General features: G+C 39.9%; 1 protein-coding gene across 1 annotated transcript; it reads left to right on the plus strand.

Moving 5' to 3' along the window:
* The first annotated feature begins 1,777 nt into the window (after window positions 1-1,777).
* Window positions 1,778-14,821, plus strand: LOC110511678 (cytochrome P450 2K1). The gene is made up of 9 exons (XM_036941776.1): window positions 1,778-2,170; window positions 3,635-3,797; window positions 5,177-5,326; window positions 5,494-5,654; window positions 7,988-8,167; window positions 10,997-11,138; window positions 12,881-13,065; window positions 14,094-14,235; window positions 14,346-14,821. The coding sequence occupies exons 1-9, from the start codon at window positions 1,967-1,969 to the stop codon at window positions 14,531-14,533; spliced, it is 1,515 nt and encodes a 504-aa protein (XP_036797671.1). The 5' UTR covers window positions 1,778-1,966; the 3' UTR covers window positions 14,534-14,821.
* The last annotated feature ends 2,767 nt before the right edge of the window (window positions 14,822-17,588 follow it).

Here is a 17,588-nt window from a genome sequence, read left to right on the forward strand (position 1 = left end):
ATCATACTTAGGGTCATGTAAAAAATGCTGGGCGGGCCATTATTTTGGCTATCATGATTATACCCCTATAGGAAGACAATGCCCCTATCCACAATCAATAAATGGTTTGATGAGCATAAAAACAATGTAAACCCTATGCCATGTCTGTCTCAGTCACCAGATCTCAACCCAATTGAACACTTATGGGAGATTCTGGAGTGGCGCCTGGGACTGTTTTCCACAGCCATAAATAAAACAACAAATGATGGAATTTCTCATGGAAGAAAAGAGTTCCAGACACTTGTGAAATCTATGCCAAGGTGCATTGAAGCTGTTTTAGCTCATCATGGCCCAACACTGTATTAAGACGCTTTATGTTGGTGTTTCCTTTATTTGGCAGTTACCTGGATGAACCTGTATATCTATTTTTGGGAGTATTTGCAAACAGATTTCCTAAACAAAAGTCATTTTGAGCTGAATTCCTTTGTCCATCAACAAAAATCTTATGTGAGTGTCAGTCACAATTTATTTATGAAAATGTTGTAATAGAGCAGAGGGCTGGGAGCGTATATTTCCCTCTTAGCCGAGCAGTGATCCATTTTGTTAAAGGCAGATGTCAGAGGTGATGTGGCTGTAAGGGCAGGGCAAACACATGGACGTACAGACCCATGTGTCTTTTTTTTTCACAACCACAATCTCTCAAATACTTCTGATTAGCTGTGTAAAGAAAGCATTTATTTATATAGATTTGTGCCACACCATTAGGTTCCTAACCTAAATAATCTATAGTAATACAAAAGCCAGAGATGTGGATCTGATTACAAATTAAATGAAAAGCTGCCATACCTTTGTAGATTTGTCAGTAGCACCATGGGTAGTGAACCTCATTTGATCAATTTAAAGGAGAGATGAGAAATACTAACCCATCGAGAGTGGGAGGTTGGGGAAGCAGATCTCCACTCAAATCCTTGAAAATCTTAAAAAAGAAATGACAACTTTTGGGGAGCAAATTAAATCGTGGGTCGACTTCTGGCTTAGACTACACATGATATACACATGATATACAAATATAGGACTATGATGAAAAAGCATATTTTAAATGTTGTATTTTAATGAAGTATCTGTATATGCAGGGCAAGGTGACTTCTGTTAGTTATGCTTCCCTCTATTCAAGAAGAGGTTTTCAGACTTTTACAGAGATTGGAAATGTATTCTGTCTTTGGAATGTGTAAACTGACCTTTGTAACCTCGTGGCAGAGGGATTATTGGGATCCAGCCTGACCTGTTCTTTCTCCCACTGTCTGAACTGAAGATAGTTTTACCAGACCATTTACCTGATCATCATTGACTCACACTAAACAAATAAAACATCAAATGTGGAACACCTTCAAGTGTCTAAAAAGTTATTATATATGATTGGAGATGTAAATATATGTCAATCAGTAATTTATTATATTTTTATATGATATTTATAGTTTTCAAAGTATATAGACAACAGAGGGGGATTTCTGAAGATCTTTAGTAACACAATCAAATCCCAAATATGATTAGATTTAACCTCATTCTATCTATGTAACCCTCACCATCCCTTTGGTGATGGAATAAAGTTTATGTGTTAATCTGGTCTATCAGTCTAATTCCATTTCACCGGGCGTATAAATGCCTTTCGATGTATTACCTTTTTTGGAAAGACCAGGACACAAATCATATGGAGAGTTTGTCAATGACCTGCAGGTGAGATCATGTGAGTTTCACAATTATATGTTGACAGACCTGCTGGAGTTGCATTGTTTAGCTCCTCCTCTGAGGTTGTAACATCCCTCTTCTCATCTTGCTCCAATAGGGTGGTGTGGGGAGGTTATACAAATAACATTCATTGGAGTTCTGTTGTTGTGGAAGTTCTCTGAGCACACACACTTGTTCCATAACGGAGCATTGGTGTGTTGTATTTTTAGCCCAGTATAAGGTGTATGAGCTCAGTCTGAAGATGTCTCTTATAGAAGATATTCTACAGACATCAAGCACAGTGACACTGCTGGGTACTGTGCTGTTTCTGCTGGTCCTCTACCTCCGCTCCTCTGGTTCCAGCTCTGAGGAACAGGGGAAGGAGCCTCCAGGACCGAGGCCGCTGCCCCTGCTTGGTAACATGCTCCAGCTGGACCTCAAGAAGCCCTACTGCACTCTCTGCGAGGTAAGATGAAGTCATCCTTTGCTTTCAGAACAAAACATGTTGATGTTGATTTGATCTGTGAGATTTGATCTGTTTTATCTCACTTACGGTATGTCGTTTTTTTGCTATTTCACCAGGTTTGAAAGTTCAATAAGCAAACTGATGAATGAACTCTGGCACATTGTACATGCTTTTAGCTGGTTAATGTTGTTTAGTGTTCTATTCTGTAGTGTATTTCAATAGATATGTCCTACCCAAGTAGCCTGGTCCCAGATCTGTTTTTTGTTGGGAACCAGGCTATGGACAAAATACTTTGTGACAGTGACCAATGTGTTGCAAGGAAAGAGATGAGGTCACTTTAGAATATTGAAAGTAAAGGGGGATACCTGGTCATTTGTACAACTGAACTCATTCAACTGAAATGTGTCTTCCGCATTTAACACAACCCCTCTGAATCAGAGAGGTGCGGGGGGCTGCCATAATCAACATCCACGTCTTCGGTGCCCGAGATGCACCCTAGGAATATCCCTTCAGGGATCTTGTTAAAACAGACCTGGGTTCAAATACATCGTATACTTAAGTATTTGACATTTTGTGTTTGAGTATTTTCTAATACACAGCCAAAAACTACATCAAATAAAACAACAAGTAGTTGTAAATACATGCCACTTGTAACATAGGTGCAGTTAATGACCGGTGCAGTTAATGACATGACCAGACTTCTGACATGGAAACATAAACAATACTATCTGATGACGGATAACGGAAGAGTGCTTTTTAAAGGGTAGGTAATCAAGGGAGTAATGAAGTCCAGGTGTGACTGATGAGTCAAAGGTGTGCGTAATGATGGTTGCCAAGTGTGCATAATGATGGGTTGCCAGGTGTACATAATGATGGGTTGCCAGGTGTGCATAAAGATGGTTGCCAGGTGTGCATAATGATGGTTGCCAGGTGTGCAAAATGATGAGTTGCGATGAGTGCATAAAGATGGTTGCCAGGTGTGCATAGAGATGGTTGCCAGGTGTGCATAATGATGGGTTGCCAGGTGTGCATAATGATGGGTTGCCAGGTGTGCATAATGATGGTTGCCATGTGTGCATTATGATGGGTTGCCAGGTGTGCATAATGATGGGTTGCCAGGTGTGCATAATGATGGGTTGCCAGGTGTGCATAATGATGGGTTGCCAGAACCAGTGGTTAGTAGACCGGTGATGTTGGGAGCGGGAGCTTGACACCAATACTTTACAAATGTATTTCCAATAAAAAACTTTGTCTAAATACTAATTGTTTGTAAGTAATTCAATTACATTGACTGGTATTTGAACCAAGGTCTGACATCAACTGTAAACCACTGTCTTCACTCTATTTCTTGACTGATACATGTTAAACAAGCTGTATGTGGTGTCCAGTTATGTGCTTGGTCATATAATATTACGAGACATAACTGAGTCTATGGTGTACTTTATGTCAACTTTATCTGTCCAGCTCTCCAAGAAATATGGTTCCATCTTCACGGTTCACTTTGGACCCAAGAAAGTGGTTGTTCTGGCAGGTTACAAGACGGTCAAGCAGGCGCTGGTCAACCAGGCAGAGGACTTTGGGGACAGGGACATCACACCTGTGTTCTATGATTTCAACCAAGGACATGGTAATGATATTTTACTCTTCTGCTGGCCATGTCCCATTCTTAAAGGGATAGTTCACCCAAATTACAACCTGTCTTATTGATTTCCTTAATCTGTAAGCAGTCTATGAACAAGCTAAAACAGAAATCCATGCGTTTGTTCTCCAATTTATGTGTTGGCCACAAATATGAGCATAGGATGAGTCAACAACATTGTGGGTATGAGTTAACAAATTATGAACTTTTAAAAGTGAGATTTTCACCTAACAGTTACTTTAAATAAACTTTATTGAGCTACACAATCAATTTCAGACACTTTGAGAGGAGTTGGAAATTAAATGCATTACAATCTGTTGAAAGTCTTATTCTAGCCTGGTGGAGCAAGTCTGATTGCTGCATTCACCATTCTGTTTTACTGCATGTATATCAGCCTGCCCTTTATCCAATAGATTGGCATTTGGAATAAGCCAGAACATGGCTGGTCCAATCAGTGCCCTCTCAGAAACAATGGTTGGGTTTAGGACAACAACCAATGTTGCCAAATACTGTGCTTGAATTAAGCTGTCCTCTGATTGGTTGAAAGTGATCCAATAGCTGACAAGTTCATTTGAAATAATACCACTCCTTTCTGACATTTGAGACTAGAATGGTGAATGTAAAGATCAGACTAGAATGGTGAATGCAGAGATCAGACTAGAATGGTGAATGCAGAGATCAGACTAGAATGGTGAATGCAGAGATCAGACTAGAATGGTGAATGCAGAGATCAGACTAGAATGGTGAATGCAGAGATCAGACTAGAATGGTGAATGCAGAGATCAGACTAGAATGGTGAATGCAGAGATCAGACTAGAATGGTGAATGCAGAGATCAGACTAGAATGCTGAATGCAGAGATCAGACTAGATCAGACTACAATTCATCAAATGTTCTTACTCTAATCTTCTGCAAATAATATAAATGTCTAAAATGTCTTAAATAGACAGAGATTATCCTGACCAGAAAAGATGCAGAGATAATTTGGCAGATTATATTTATATATACATATATACATATATATTATACATATATACATATATATATATATATACATATATATATGTATATATGTATATATATATTTATATATATATATATATATATATATATTTATATATATATATATATATATATATTTATATATATATATATATATACATATATATATATATATATATATTTATATATATATATATATATGTATATACACATACATACACATATGTATACATACATACATATGTATACATACATACATACATATATGTATATATGATACATGCTCATTATGAAATGGCATATTATAGTCATTTATTGATAATTATTACTTTAAATTGTCATGGAAACAAACTACATTCTCTACAGGGATTCTGTTTGCCAATGGAGACTCATGGAAAGAGATGAGGCGCTTTGCCCTGACAAATCTTAGAGACTTTGGGATGGGCAAGAAAGGGAGTGAGGAGAAAATCTTAGAGGAAATCCCCTACCTGATTGAAGTGTTTGAAAAACATGAGGGTAAGAGAATCAGTATCTTTTCACTAGTAGTAGAAGTAGTATGATGTATTTTCAGGGTTGCCTAGGCTAAAATCAGGCTATAACTACATTATTAGTAAATAGCTAAGTGATTGTGTGGGTTCTGGAAAGCTTATTTTGTAATTAATTAGATGTTTTGTCTATTACAGGTAAGGCATTTGACACCACCCAGTCTGTGCTTTATGCCGTCTCCAACATAATCTCAGCCATTGTCTATGGCAGCAGGTTTGAATACACTGACCCACTATTCACAGGCATGGCGGACAGGGCCAAGGAGAGTATTCACCTTACAGGTTCTGCATCAATTCAGGTAGTCTGCTTATTCAGACCATTTTGTTTTTACTGTTTTTTTCTAAATAATCTGAAATCTGTCTGTCTCAGTGCAATCAATAAAATTAGGAAACAGACGCCTGTTATGAATTCTTGCCAATTAATATGTACATACTCATTTAAACTTTACTTGATGTGCCAGTAAACTTATTATAAACCATTATTGTACCGTTTATAACCCATTACTATGCTGCTTATAAATCATTATATACAATATTCATGATGTATAACATCTAAAATAAAATCCTCATAGCCCAGTCCAAGCTCTTTGTCCTGGCACACCAATGGTGGATCCAGCTTCCCCCTAAAGCTAGGACAACCGAGACCCTGCCCATCTTCCGAAAACACCTGAAACTTTAACTCCTCAAAAAGTATCTTAAATAACCCCCCACCACACCCTATGCCTGTGACATGTGATTGTCCCACCAAGCTATCTAATGTGTCATGTGTCAATGTGCAGCGGTTAGGACGGAGTCAGGTGCAGGACACAGAACTGAGTAAAATACATACTTTGCTCGAAAAGAAACATTTCAACGTAGGGAAAACACATCAGCTCACAGAAGTCTTGAACACTAAACAAAGAACAAACACTCACCAAACCATGTGGGAAGCAGCGGGTTAAATAGGGAATAAATGTTAACATAATGGGAACCAGGTGTGCACAATCAAGACAAAACAAATGGAAAAAGAAACATAGATCGGTGGCAGCTAGCGGATCACTGCCCGAACAATGAGAGGCACCAACTTCGACGGAAGTTGTGACAGTACCCCCCCTTGACGCGCGGCTCCAGCAGCGCACCAACACCAGCCTCTTAGACGACCCGGAGGGCGAGGTGCAGGGAGGTCCGGGTGGAGATGGTGACATTCCTGCAGTAAGGAAGGGTCCAGGATGTCCTCCACCGGCACCAAGCATCTCTCCTCCGGACCGTACCCTTCCCACTCCATGAGGTACTGAAGGCCACTCGCCCGACGCCTTGAGTCCAAGCAGACTACCTCCCAGATACGCACCAGGTTGTAAGCGCTCCTGAGATCCAATTTGGTGAAGAAGCGTGCCACATGCAAAGACTCTGTCACACTGGCTATGAGAGGCAGCGGGTAACTATACTTCACCGTGATCTGATTTATACCTCTACAGTATAAACACGCTCTGGTGTCCCGAGGGAGCCGGGTGGACGATCTCCAGGTAGAGCTCCAAACGTGGCAGCTAGAAAGCCGGGGACAACGACCGTCGAACACCGTCCGAACAAGGAGAGGCACCAACTTCGGCGGAAGTCGTGACACTTAAGATGAATGCACTAACTGTGAATCGCTCTGGATAAGAGCGTCTGCTAAATGGCTAAAATATTTTATTAATTATATCATTGCAATTATTATATATAATATGGTTAAATAATCACTAGTGATGGGCACCGATATACAACATTATATAAAAAAAATTGTGATTCCATATCGTATCAGTTTGCATAAAATATATTGCAACTGTGTATGTTCACTTATCTGTTCACCTCCATGGCTCTTTGAAGTTCAGACAACTGTTAGCAGATTGTCCTTTGGGCCAGGCGTGAATATTCTGTTATTATAATTTTGTATTCATATTGATTAGTTAGGGAGGCCTATATTATAGGACCATCAACAGGCAACTAATTAAATATGCTAAATTGAGAGCCTGTGAGTTCTGTTTGAGGGTTTTGTGTATGCAGGAAAAGTAATGTGTTCTTTTTACAGAATAGTTGTCACGATTCCACCGATGTCGGCTCCTCTCCTTGTTCGGGCGGCGATCGGCGATCGACGTCACCGGCTTTCTAGCCATCACCACTCCATTTTTTAAATTTCCATTTGTTTTGTCTTGTTCCATACACACCTGGTTTTCATTCTCTAATCACACTGCATGTATTTAGTCCTCTGTTCCCCTCCGTGTGAAATCGATTTTATGTTATGTGGGTGTTGTTACGCGCCATACTTTTTGTCTATGTTCCGTGTTTGGTCACATTTATGTACTTTTGTGCTTTCGTTGGACCGGAATAAAAGTGCACCTGTTCACTACACTCTGCTCTCCTGCACCTGACTTCGCCTCCAGTACACACACCTAACAATAGTAAAAATAATAAACTGACATTACAATATGCCTTGCTCATATCGATATCAAATAATATTGAATATCACTATTGGTGCTCACAACTAATAATTACATATTAATGTATATGTGTATCACATTTGAATTCATGCATTTAATAATCTAATCATAGTTGTGGTGTGTTATGTTATAATTAATATCAAATGTTTTATGCGTATTCTACCTGAATCTCTCTGTAGATGTACAACATGTTTCCCTGGTTGGGTCCGTGGATAAACAACCTGACACGTCTGAAAAAGAATATTGCTGATATGAAGATGGAGGTGACAGAGCTGGTGAGGGGCCTGAAGGAGACTCTGAACCCTCACATGTGTAGAGGCTTTGTGGACTCGTTCCTCGTCCGAAAGCAGACCCTGGAGGTATGAAGACTTCATGCAGAATCTGCATCTCACTCATTCATAACAAAGTGTTGCATTAATATTGCTCAGTATGACTATACAGAATATAATTAATCAATAAGGTCAGAGGGGGTGTGGTATCTGGTCAATTTACCACAGCTGAGGCAGTGCACCACACGAAGTTCAGTGCCTGTATACAGTCCTTGTATATTGGCCATATTCCACAAAACCCTGAGGTGCCTTGCTGGTGTTATAAACTTGTTACCAACATTCTTAGAACAGTAAACAAGTAATTTTGCGCCACACTCGTGGTATATTGTCTAAATTACCAAGACATTCGGACAATCAGTATCAAGGAACCAAACTGCCGTGTTTATAGGACTTATTACACCACCTTGTGGTTCACTTTACTGCTGAAAAACACAACTAACTTGAGTTGTCCAACACTAACATCCCACTGGGCACAGACGTCAATTCAACATCTATTCAATGTTGATTCAACATAATTTAATTTAAATGACGTATATGACTGAATGCCAGCTGAGGGAGGATCTAACTAGTTCTCTGTATCAGTAGAATCACATGTAAAGTCAGACTCAAACACTGAAAATGTTCCTCAAGCTGATTTAAAAGAATGTGTTGATTATCTGTTTTGTTTGCTTTTTTGTTATTTTCCATATTATTTCTATCTCTGATAAGCTACACAGGAAAGGGCTAAAAATAGCCTATATTAATATATGTAGCCTTAGAAATAAGGTTAATACAATGAATTTGCTAACATCAGATATATATTAATATATTAGCCATTTATGAGACTCGCGTCGATAATTCATTCGATACATCATTAGCAATACAATGAAATAACATCTACAGCAGACACAGGAATGCATATGGGGGAGTTGTTGCTGTACATATTCAGAGCCATATCCCTGTAATGCTTAGAGAGGATCTTGTGTTATTGAAGTGTTGTGGTTGCAGGTTCACCTGCCTCCTCTAAAGCCTATTTTAGTGTAGCTCCTATAGGCCACCGAGTTCTAACTGTCAGTATCCAGATAATGTGTGTGAAATTCTTGATGGGGGCTCCTGAGTGGCGCAGAGGTCTAAGGCACTGCATCTCAGTGCTAGAGGCATCACTACAGACCCTGGTTTGATTCCAGGCTGGCTTACAACCGGCCTTGATTGGAGTCCCATTGGGCGACGCACAATTGGGCCAGCATTGTGAGGGTTTGGCCGAGGTACTCCGTCATGGTAAATAAGAATTTGTTCTTAACTGACTTGCTTAGTTAAAAAAAAAAATTTAATAGTTTATGTGCTTCTAAAAGATGGGACTAAAATAGTGTATGAGATCATACAATTTCATTTGATTTGAAAATATTTTGTATTTGTCACATGTGCCGAATACAACAGTGAAATACATATTTACAAGCCCTTAACCAACAATGATGTTTTAAGAAAAATACCTAAAAAATAAGAAGTCACATTTTGCTGTGACTCTTATGTGGATTATGTTAAAAAATATTTGTTGGTCTGATGTGATTAATAAGGAGCATCCAGACGCTGCACTTGATGCATTTATGAAATTGCTTCTCCTAGTTATTGATAAACATGTACCTTTAAGAAACTGGCTCCATGGATTGATGAGGAATTGAATAACTGTATAGTTGATAGAGATGGGGCAAAAGGAGTGGCTAATAAGTCTGGCTGCACATTTGACTGGCTGAAGGTGAGGTGAAGAAATTATTGTCGATCAATAATGACAAACCTCCTGGCAATGACAACTGTCATGTCTTTAATCTGACCCCAGAGAAGTGTTTGTCTGTCCTCAGGCCTGGTTCTAACAGCCAACCTGTCAGCTTACTGGCAGCTCTTAGCAAACTGTTGGAAAAAATGGTGTTTGACCAAATACAATGCTATTTCTCTGTAAACAAATTAAGACTTTCAGAATGCTTATAAAGAAGGACACTGAACATGCACTGGCACAGATGACTGATGATTGGTTTAAAGAAATGTATAATAAAAAGATTTCAATGCAGCCTTTAATATTATTGACCATAACGTGTTGAATAATCCTATGTGTCATGGCTTTTCAACCTCAGCTCTGAATCCACAATATGGCAATCTATCTAATAGAACCCAAGGTTTCTTTAATGGAAGCTTCTCTAATGTTAAACATGTAAAGTGTGGTGTACTGCATGGCAGCTCTCTTGGCACATTACACTTTTCTATTTTTACCAATGACCTGCCACTGGCATTAAACAGAGCCTGTGTGTCCATGTATGCTGATGATTCAACCCGTCAGCAATCACAGCAACACTAAACAAAGAGTTGCAGTCAGTTTGAGAATGGATGGCCAGTAATAAACTGGTCCTGAACATCTCCAAAAGGAAGCAAGGTATTGATACAATGGTGTGGCTGTTACTTGGTGTTATTTTAGATTGTAAACTCTCATGGTCAGAACATATTGATTCAATGATTGTAAAGATGAGGAGAGGACTTTTCGTGATAAATAGATGCTCTGCTTTTTTTAATCAATCAAATGTATTTATAAAGCTCTTCTTACATCAGCTGATATCTCAAAGTGCTGTAAAGAAACCCAGCCTAAAACAGCAAGCAATGCAGGTGTAGAAGCACCACTCTCCACAAAGCAAGCTCTAGTTTGATCTTATCTTAATTATTGTCCAGTCAAAAGAAGGGCCAACTTAATCTGCCCAGAACAGCATGACACATTTATCTCTTCATTGTAATCAGAGGGCTAATATCAATACTATGCATGCCAGTTTCTCTTGGCTAAGAGTTGAGGAAAGACTGACTGTACGTAACTCATGTCATCTGAGGGTCTGTTTCTGTTAGGAATCTGGCCATATGGATTCTTTCTACCATGACGACAACCTGGTATTTAGTGTTGGTAACCTGTTTTCTGCTGGTACCGACACCACCGGGACAACCCTGCGCTGGGGTCTGCTGCTAATGACCAAGTACCCCCATATACAGGGTAAGGATTTATATAAACACAAACACATGCACACACGCCACAGGAGGCTGCTAAGGGGAGGACGGCTCATAATAATGGCTGGAATGGAGTGGTATCAAAAATATGGAAACCATGTGTTCGATTCCGTGCCAGCCATTACTATGAGCCCGTCCTCACGAATTAAGGTGCCACCTGTGACACACAGACATGAAACAGTAAAGTACTCATGGTGTTACAAGTTATAAACATTGGCAAAGGGCCAAATTGAAGAATATATTATGAAACTAGACCAGGATGGCTTGGTTAATGAAGGTTAAACGTTAACTCAGGTTTATACACTGAGTGTACAAAACATTAGGAACATCTTCCTCAGAACAGCCTCAATTCGTTGGAGCATGGACTCTAGAAGGTGTCGAAAGCATTCCATAGAGATGCTGGCCCATGTTGAATCCAATGCTTTCCACAGTTGTCAAGTTGGCTGGATGTCCTTTCAGTGGTGGACCATTCTTGATACACACGGGAAACTGTTGAGTGTGAAAAACCCAGCGGCGTTGCAGTTCTTGATACAAACCGATGCGCTTGGCACCTTCACCATACCCCATTCAAAGGCACTTAAATCTGTTGTCTTGCCCATTCAACCTCTGAATGAAACGCATACACAATCCATGTCGCAAGACCCACTGGTTGACGCTTATTTATAAAACCCTCACTCCCCCCTATCTTAGATATCTACTGCAGCCCTCATCCTCCGCATACAACACCCATTCTGCCAGTCACATTCTGTTAAAGGTCCCCAAAGCGCACACATCCCTGGGTCGCTTGTCTTTTCAGTTCGCTGCAGCTAGCGACTGGAACTGTAACGGTTTGCGTCTTCGTCACCTGAAGAGGAGTAGCAAGGATCAGACCAATGTGCAGCGTGGTAAGTGTCCATATTTTGAATAAAGAAATAGAACACTGAACAAAAACAACAAAGTGAACGAACGAAACAGTTCTGTCTGGGGCAGATACAAACACTCAACAGAAAACAATCACCTACAACTCAAAGGTGAAACCAGGCTACCTAAGTCAAGGACAACGATTGACAGCTGCCTCTGATTGAGAACCATACGAGGCCAAACACAGAAATCCCAAATTATAGAAAAAAGAACATAGACTGCCCACCCCAACTCATGCCCTGACCATACTAAAACAAAGACAAAACAATGGAACTAATGTCAGAACGTGACAGGAATGAGCTGCAACAAACACTCAAACTGGACAGTTTTATCTCAATCTCTTCATTCAAAGACTCAGTCTTACTGACAGTGGCTGATTTGCATGATGTATTGTTCTCTACCTTCCCCTTTGTGCTGTTGTCTGTGCCCAATAATGTTTGTACCATGCTGTGGTAGGTCTCTCTTTATGTAGTGTTGTGTTCTCTCTTTGTGATGTGTGTTGTCCTATATTTATATTTATTTTTATCCCAGCCCCCGTCCCTTCAGGAGGCCTTTTGGTAGGCCGTCATTGTAAATAAGAATTTGTTCTTAACTGACTTGCTTAGTTAAATAATGTCTCAATTGTCTCAAGGCTTAAAACTCCATTGTTAACCTGTCTCCTCCCCTTCATTTACACTGATTGAAGTGGATTTAACAAGAGACAGTAAGATATCATAGCTTTCACCTGGTCAGTCTGTCATGGAAAGAAGAGCAGGTGTTCTTAATGTTTTGTCTACTCAGTGTACATTTCACTGTATTAACTCCAACCCTCCCTCATTTCTGTCTCAGATCAGGTCCAGGAGGAGATCAGCAGGGTCATAGGAAGTCGTCAAACCTTGGTAGAGGACAGGAAGAACCTTCCCTACACTGATGCAGTGATCCATGAGACCCAGAGACTGGCCAACATTGTACCCATGTCCGTCCCTCACACCACCAGCCGAGATGTCACCTTCCAGGGATATTTCATCAAAAAGGTCAGATACCTGGATATCCAAATCTCTGTGTTTATTTTGTGACCAACTTCAAATTGTATTTTTTCCTGAAGGGAAGTTACAGGTTCAAAAAACAATAAAAGAAATGCATATAAAGAGAAGCCCAATCCATTCCCCCCTTCAGTCCCTATCCAACCCCGCATCCTCCTTCCCCACCTGGAAACCATGCCTCCCACCCCGCCTGTATAAATTGATGGTTGTGATTACAGGATGCCAAGGTCATATTTTTCTATTGTAACATGTGAGCTGGGAGTCGTGAAGCAAGTTCAGGGAGTTAATCAATAAACTAAACATAATACAAAACAAGAACAAACAATACACAGACATGAAACAGAAAACACGCCTGGGAAGGAACCAAAGGGAGTAATATATGGAAGGGAATCAGGCAGATGGTGTCCAGGTGAGTCTGAGGTGCTGGTGCGCGTAATGATGGTGACAGGTTTGTGTGTATAATAATGAGCAGCCTGGTGACCTAGTGCGCCGGAGAGGGAGTAGACGTGACATCTATATTCTGTTCCAGTTAAAGGATTGTTCAGATTGAATTAAATCTGTGGACCATAATGTTTAAATGGCTAGCTCAGAATATGAGCTTTCCAAAAGTTGTTTATATATTATAGAGATCAGTCCTTTTGGGAGCCCAGATAGTGTATTTATAAATCTATCACTGGAAGGTTTGGTAGTTGGGTTTCCCAAGGTACTCTGTAGACCAGCATAGCTGACTTTAGTAGTAAATATAGAAAAAAGGAGTTGTATGTATCTTTCAAATCTTGGAATGTTCTCAAACCATTTCTGTCCATGATATCGGTAAGGATTCCACATTTGGGGTATGCAAAAAGACGGCATCCAGATCACAACACATGATTGTGAAATATTGTAGTATGGGCATGCCATAAGTGTATATTTCTGCCTGAAGTTGCAATCCACTCCCTTTGAGTGTGCACATTTATTAAACAAAGTTTCATCACTTTTACTCTGAAAATAAGGGGTCATATGCTTCACTCTCACTGCAGGGGACATCTGTGATTCCTCTACTGACGTCGGTCCTACAGGATGATAGCGAATGGGAGAGCCCCAACACCTTTAACCCCTCACACTTTCTGGATGAGCAGGGAGGATTTGTCAAGAGGGACGCCTTCATGGCCTTCTCTGCAGGTAGATTAACTTCATTATAAAACACAATTTCATTGCAAGAAGTAGAACAATTCTGGTAGCCTTTTGGACAGACTTCATGCTATTTTCTGTATATTTGGTCTCTCTCGCAGGTCGTAGGGTGTGTCTTGGGGAGGGTCTGGCCAGGATGGAGCTCTTCCTCTTCTTCACCTCCCTCCTACAGCGCTTTCGTTTCTCTCCTCCTCCTGGAGTAACAGAGGATGATCTGGACCTCACACCTTTACTGGGGTTCACCCTCAACCCTTCACCTCACCAGCTGTGTGCTGTGAGCCGGGTCTGAGATTTTAACATGAAAATATTGTTGGGACAAACTCAATCAAAAAAGCTAATATGCTTCGAAACCCATTAAATGCACCATCATAATAACCAATCCCAGAAATGAGTTTGCGTGACACACACACACAAACATTATTATATTTTGTTTGATCGGTGCATAGGCTGATTCCAATATCCCTTTAGATTTAATTGCAAAGGAAGACCACAGTAGTCGAACATACTTCATAGAGTAAAGTTAATTTTAATTAAAAATGTCATGTTCCAGCTAAGAATAAAGTTTATAAAGCTTCTGCTTTGCTTCAACCATTGCATTGTTTAAAGTTCCATGGGAAATTAAAACAGTCTATCAGGGAAAATCCATTTAGATTCCATCACTTTTTGACAGCACCCCATTTGATTTGAATGAAACCTTCCATACATATACTCACCAGCCAGTTTATTAGGTACACCCTGTTCATGAAAATGGATCGCACTTATACAGTGAGTCACGGCAATTGCTATATAAAGCTGGCAGACAGGCATTGAGACAATCATTTACTGTTTGAACATTAGAATGGGCAAAAGGTGTGACCTAAGTGACTTTGAAGGTGGTATGATCGGAGGAGGAAGGCACGCCGGATTCAGTATCTCCTTTCACGCAGACAGTGTCTAGGTTTTTACAGAGAATGGCGCGACAAAAAACATCCAGTCAGCCACAATCCTGTGGGTGAAAACAGCTCATTGATGAGGGAGGTTGAAGGAGAATGGCAAGAATTGTGCAAGCTAACAGACAGCAAACAGATAAATAATACAGTTGTGTGTAGAACAACATCTCGGAACGCACACCTTGTTGATCCTTGTCACAGATGAGCTATTGCAGCAGACGACCACACAGGGTTCCACTCCTATCAGCTAAAAACAAGAGGAAGCTCCATTGGGAACGCAATAACCAACACTGGACAATTCAGGAGTGGAAAAACATGGTCTGACGAATGCCGGTTACTGTTGCATCATGCTGACAGCAGAGTCAGAATTTGGTGTAAGCATGTGTCTGGTGTCAACGGTACAGGCTGGTGGCGGTGGTGTAATGGTGTGGGGAATGTTTTCCTGGCACATGTTAGGTCCCTTGATACCAATTGAGCAATGATTGAACACCACAGAGTATCTGAACATTTTTGCTGACCAAACCCAATAGAGCATCTTTGGGAAGAGATGGAACGGGCTGTTCACAGCATGAATCTCCCGCCATCCAATCTGCAGCAACTTTGTGATGCGACTGCGTCAGCATGGACCGACATCCCTGTGAAACGTTTTCTCCACCTTGTAGAGTCGCTGTTCTGGAGGTAGTGGGGGTCCGACCTGGTACTAGATGGGTGTACCCATGTAAAAAGTGCTCAGAAAGTCTTTTTGGAGATGAATGCCAAAACGTTCAAGAGATAAAGGTGCTCAATGTTTACTTATTGTATATATTCTGCCATACCATGACACATCCATGTCTTCATCACTGGAAAAGACAAAAAGTTGATATCGTTTTAAGCTTATAAACAGGGTTGTCAAACTATTTTAGAATTGATTGAAAAACGTTATTAAAACAAATAAATATAAATGGTACTTTTTTAAAACTCTTTTTCATATTTGCATATGTCGTAGCTTAGACCTTATTTTACATGATCTGAGGTTTTTGTGTTTTGCCCGCCATCGGTTGAAACAACATGCTCTTGAATACAGGGTGGTTGTCTTATGGCAGATAAATGTACTAAAATGGGAATCAAATTGAAATTTCAACTTTCAAATGGTACCACAAAGATGATTGGATCAGAGAATGTTGACTTGAATAGGAATATCTGTTTAAATTTTTACTGTCAGTCTTTAATAGAATATCTATTGAAGTCATAGAAATATAGATAATGGAATAGACATGACCATTTAAGTCGACATTCAACGGTGGCTGGACCGTCCACCATCTTTGTGGTAGTAATTATAAGTTTACATTTCCATTTCAATTTCAGTGGTGTACCAGCTAAAAGTGCAGTGGTCTGAAGGGATAGGTCCATTCTAAAAATTATATTTCTATGATTGAAATGACATCCACCCTGTATTCAAGAGCATGTTGGTAGGCACCACATAAAAACCTAGGGTCTAAGATACAACATATGCAAATATATATTTAAAAAAGTGAGTTTAAGTGTTTTTAGATAATTGATGTTAAAGGTTAAATGGCCTAATTTAATATTTTTTAAAATAAATTATACAATTGTTTGACCACCCTGTTTGTAAGCTTTTAAATGATATCAAACTCAACTGTATCTTTTCCAGTGATGAAGACATGGATGTCTCATGGTATGGTGAGGTATCTTCTGAGTGTTTTGGCATTCACCTCCAAAAAGTCATTTTCTGACCAATTGGTCAAAAAGTGATTGGATTCACCCATCAAGCATTAAAAACAAGACACATAGCTAGTTAAAACGGCTGTTAGCCACTGCTTCCATCCAAACCATTGGTTGAGTATTCTTTCCAGCTTTCTTTCTTTTAACAGAGGTCTTATTTGAATGTTCATCTGCTGATGAGCACAGACATTTTATCGCTACATTTCCTTCATAACGCAAAGTTTGAAAATAATTTGTGAAGAGGAAGTTGACGTGATTCATGACATTTCAGCTAGCTAGAAGACAAACAACTATGAAGTTGACACATTAGTACAATCAAAGCTACTGGAGATAAGACATTGATTAATCTGTGGCAAATGACATTGAGTGTTCTTGGGCTAGGCATACTAACGTATCTCTATGGCAGCACCCAAGGGGAGAAAGGTCTATCTGCGGATCACACACTGGCCGTGTGTTGGGATTTTCGTGCAGGGACAATTTACACACAACACACACCAAGTAGAGCCACCTGAGGGTTTTAAGGAATACCCAAAAGGTTGTGTTCGAATCGCACCTGGGACAAACATAACATTTAGCTAATTAGCAACTTTAGCTAACCACAAGCCTTTTGCAACTATTTAGTATGTTAGCTAATCCTTCCCCTAACCACTATCCTTATCTTACCCATAGTAGGATAATTATGTTAATTATCCC

The sequence above is a fragment of the Oncorhynchus mykiss genome, chromosome 13 (genome assembly GCF_013265735.2).
Source record: "Oncorhynchus mykiss isolate Arlee chromosome 13, USDA_OmykA_1.1, whole genome shotgun sequence".
In the NCBI taxonomy this organism is placed as follows: Eukaryota; Metazoa; Chordata; class Actinopteri; order Salmoniformes; family Salmonidae; genus Oncorhynchus; species Oncorhynchus mykiss.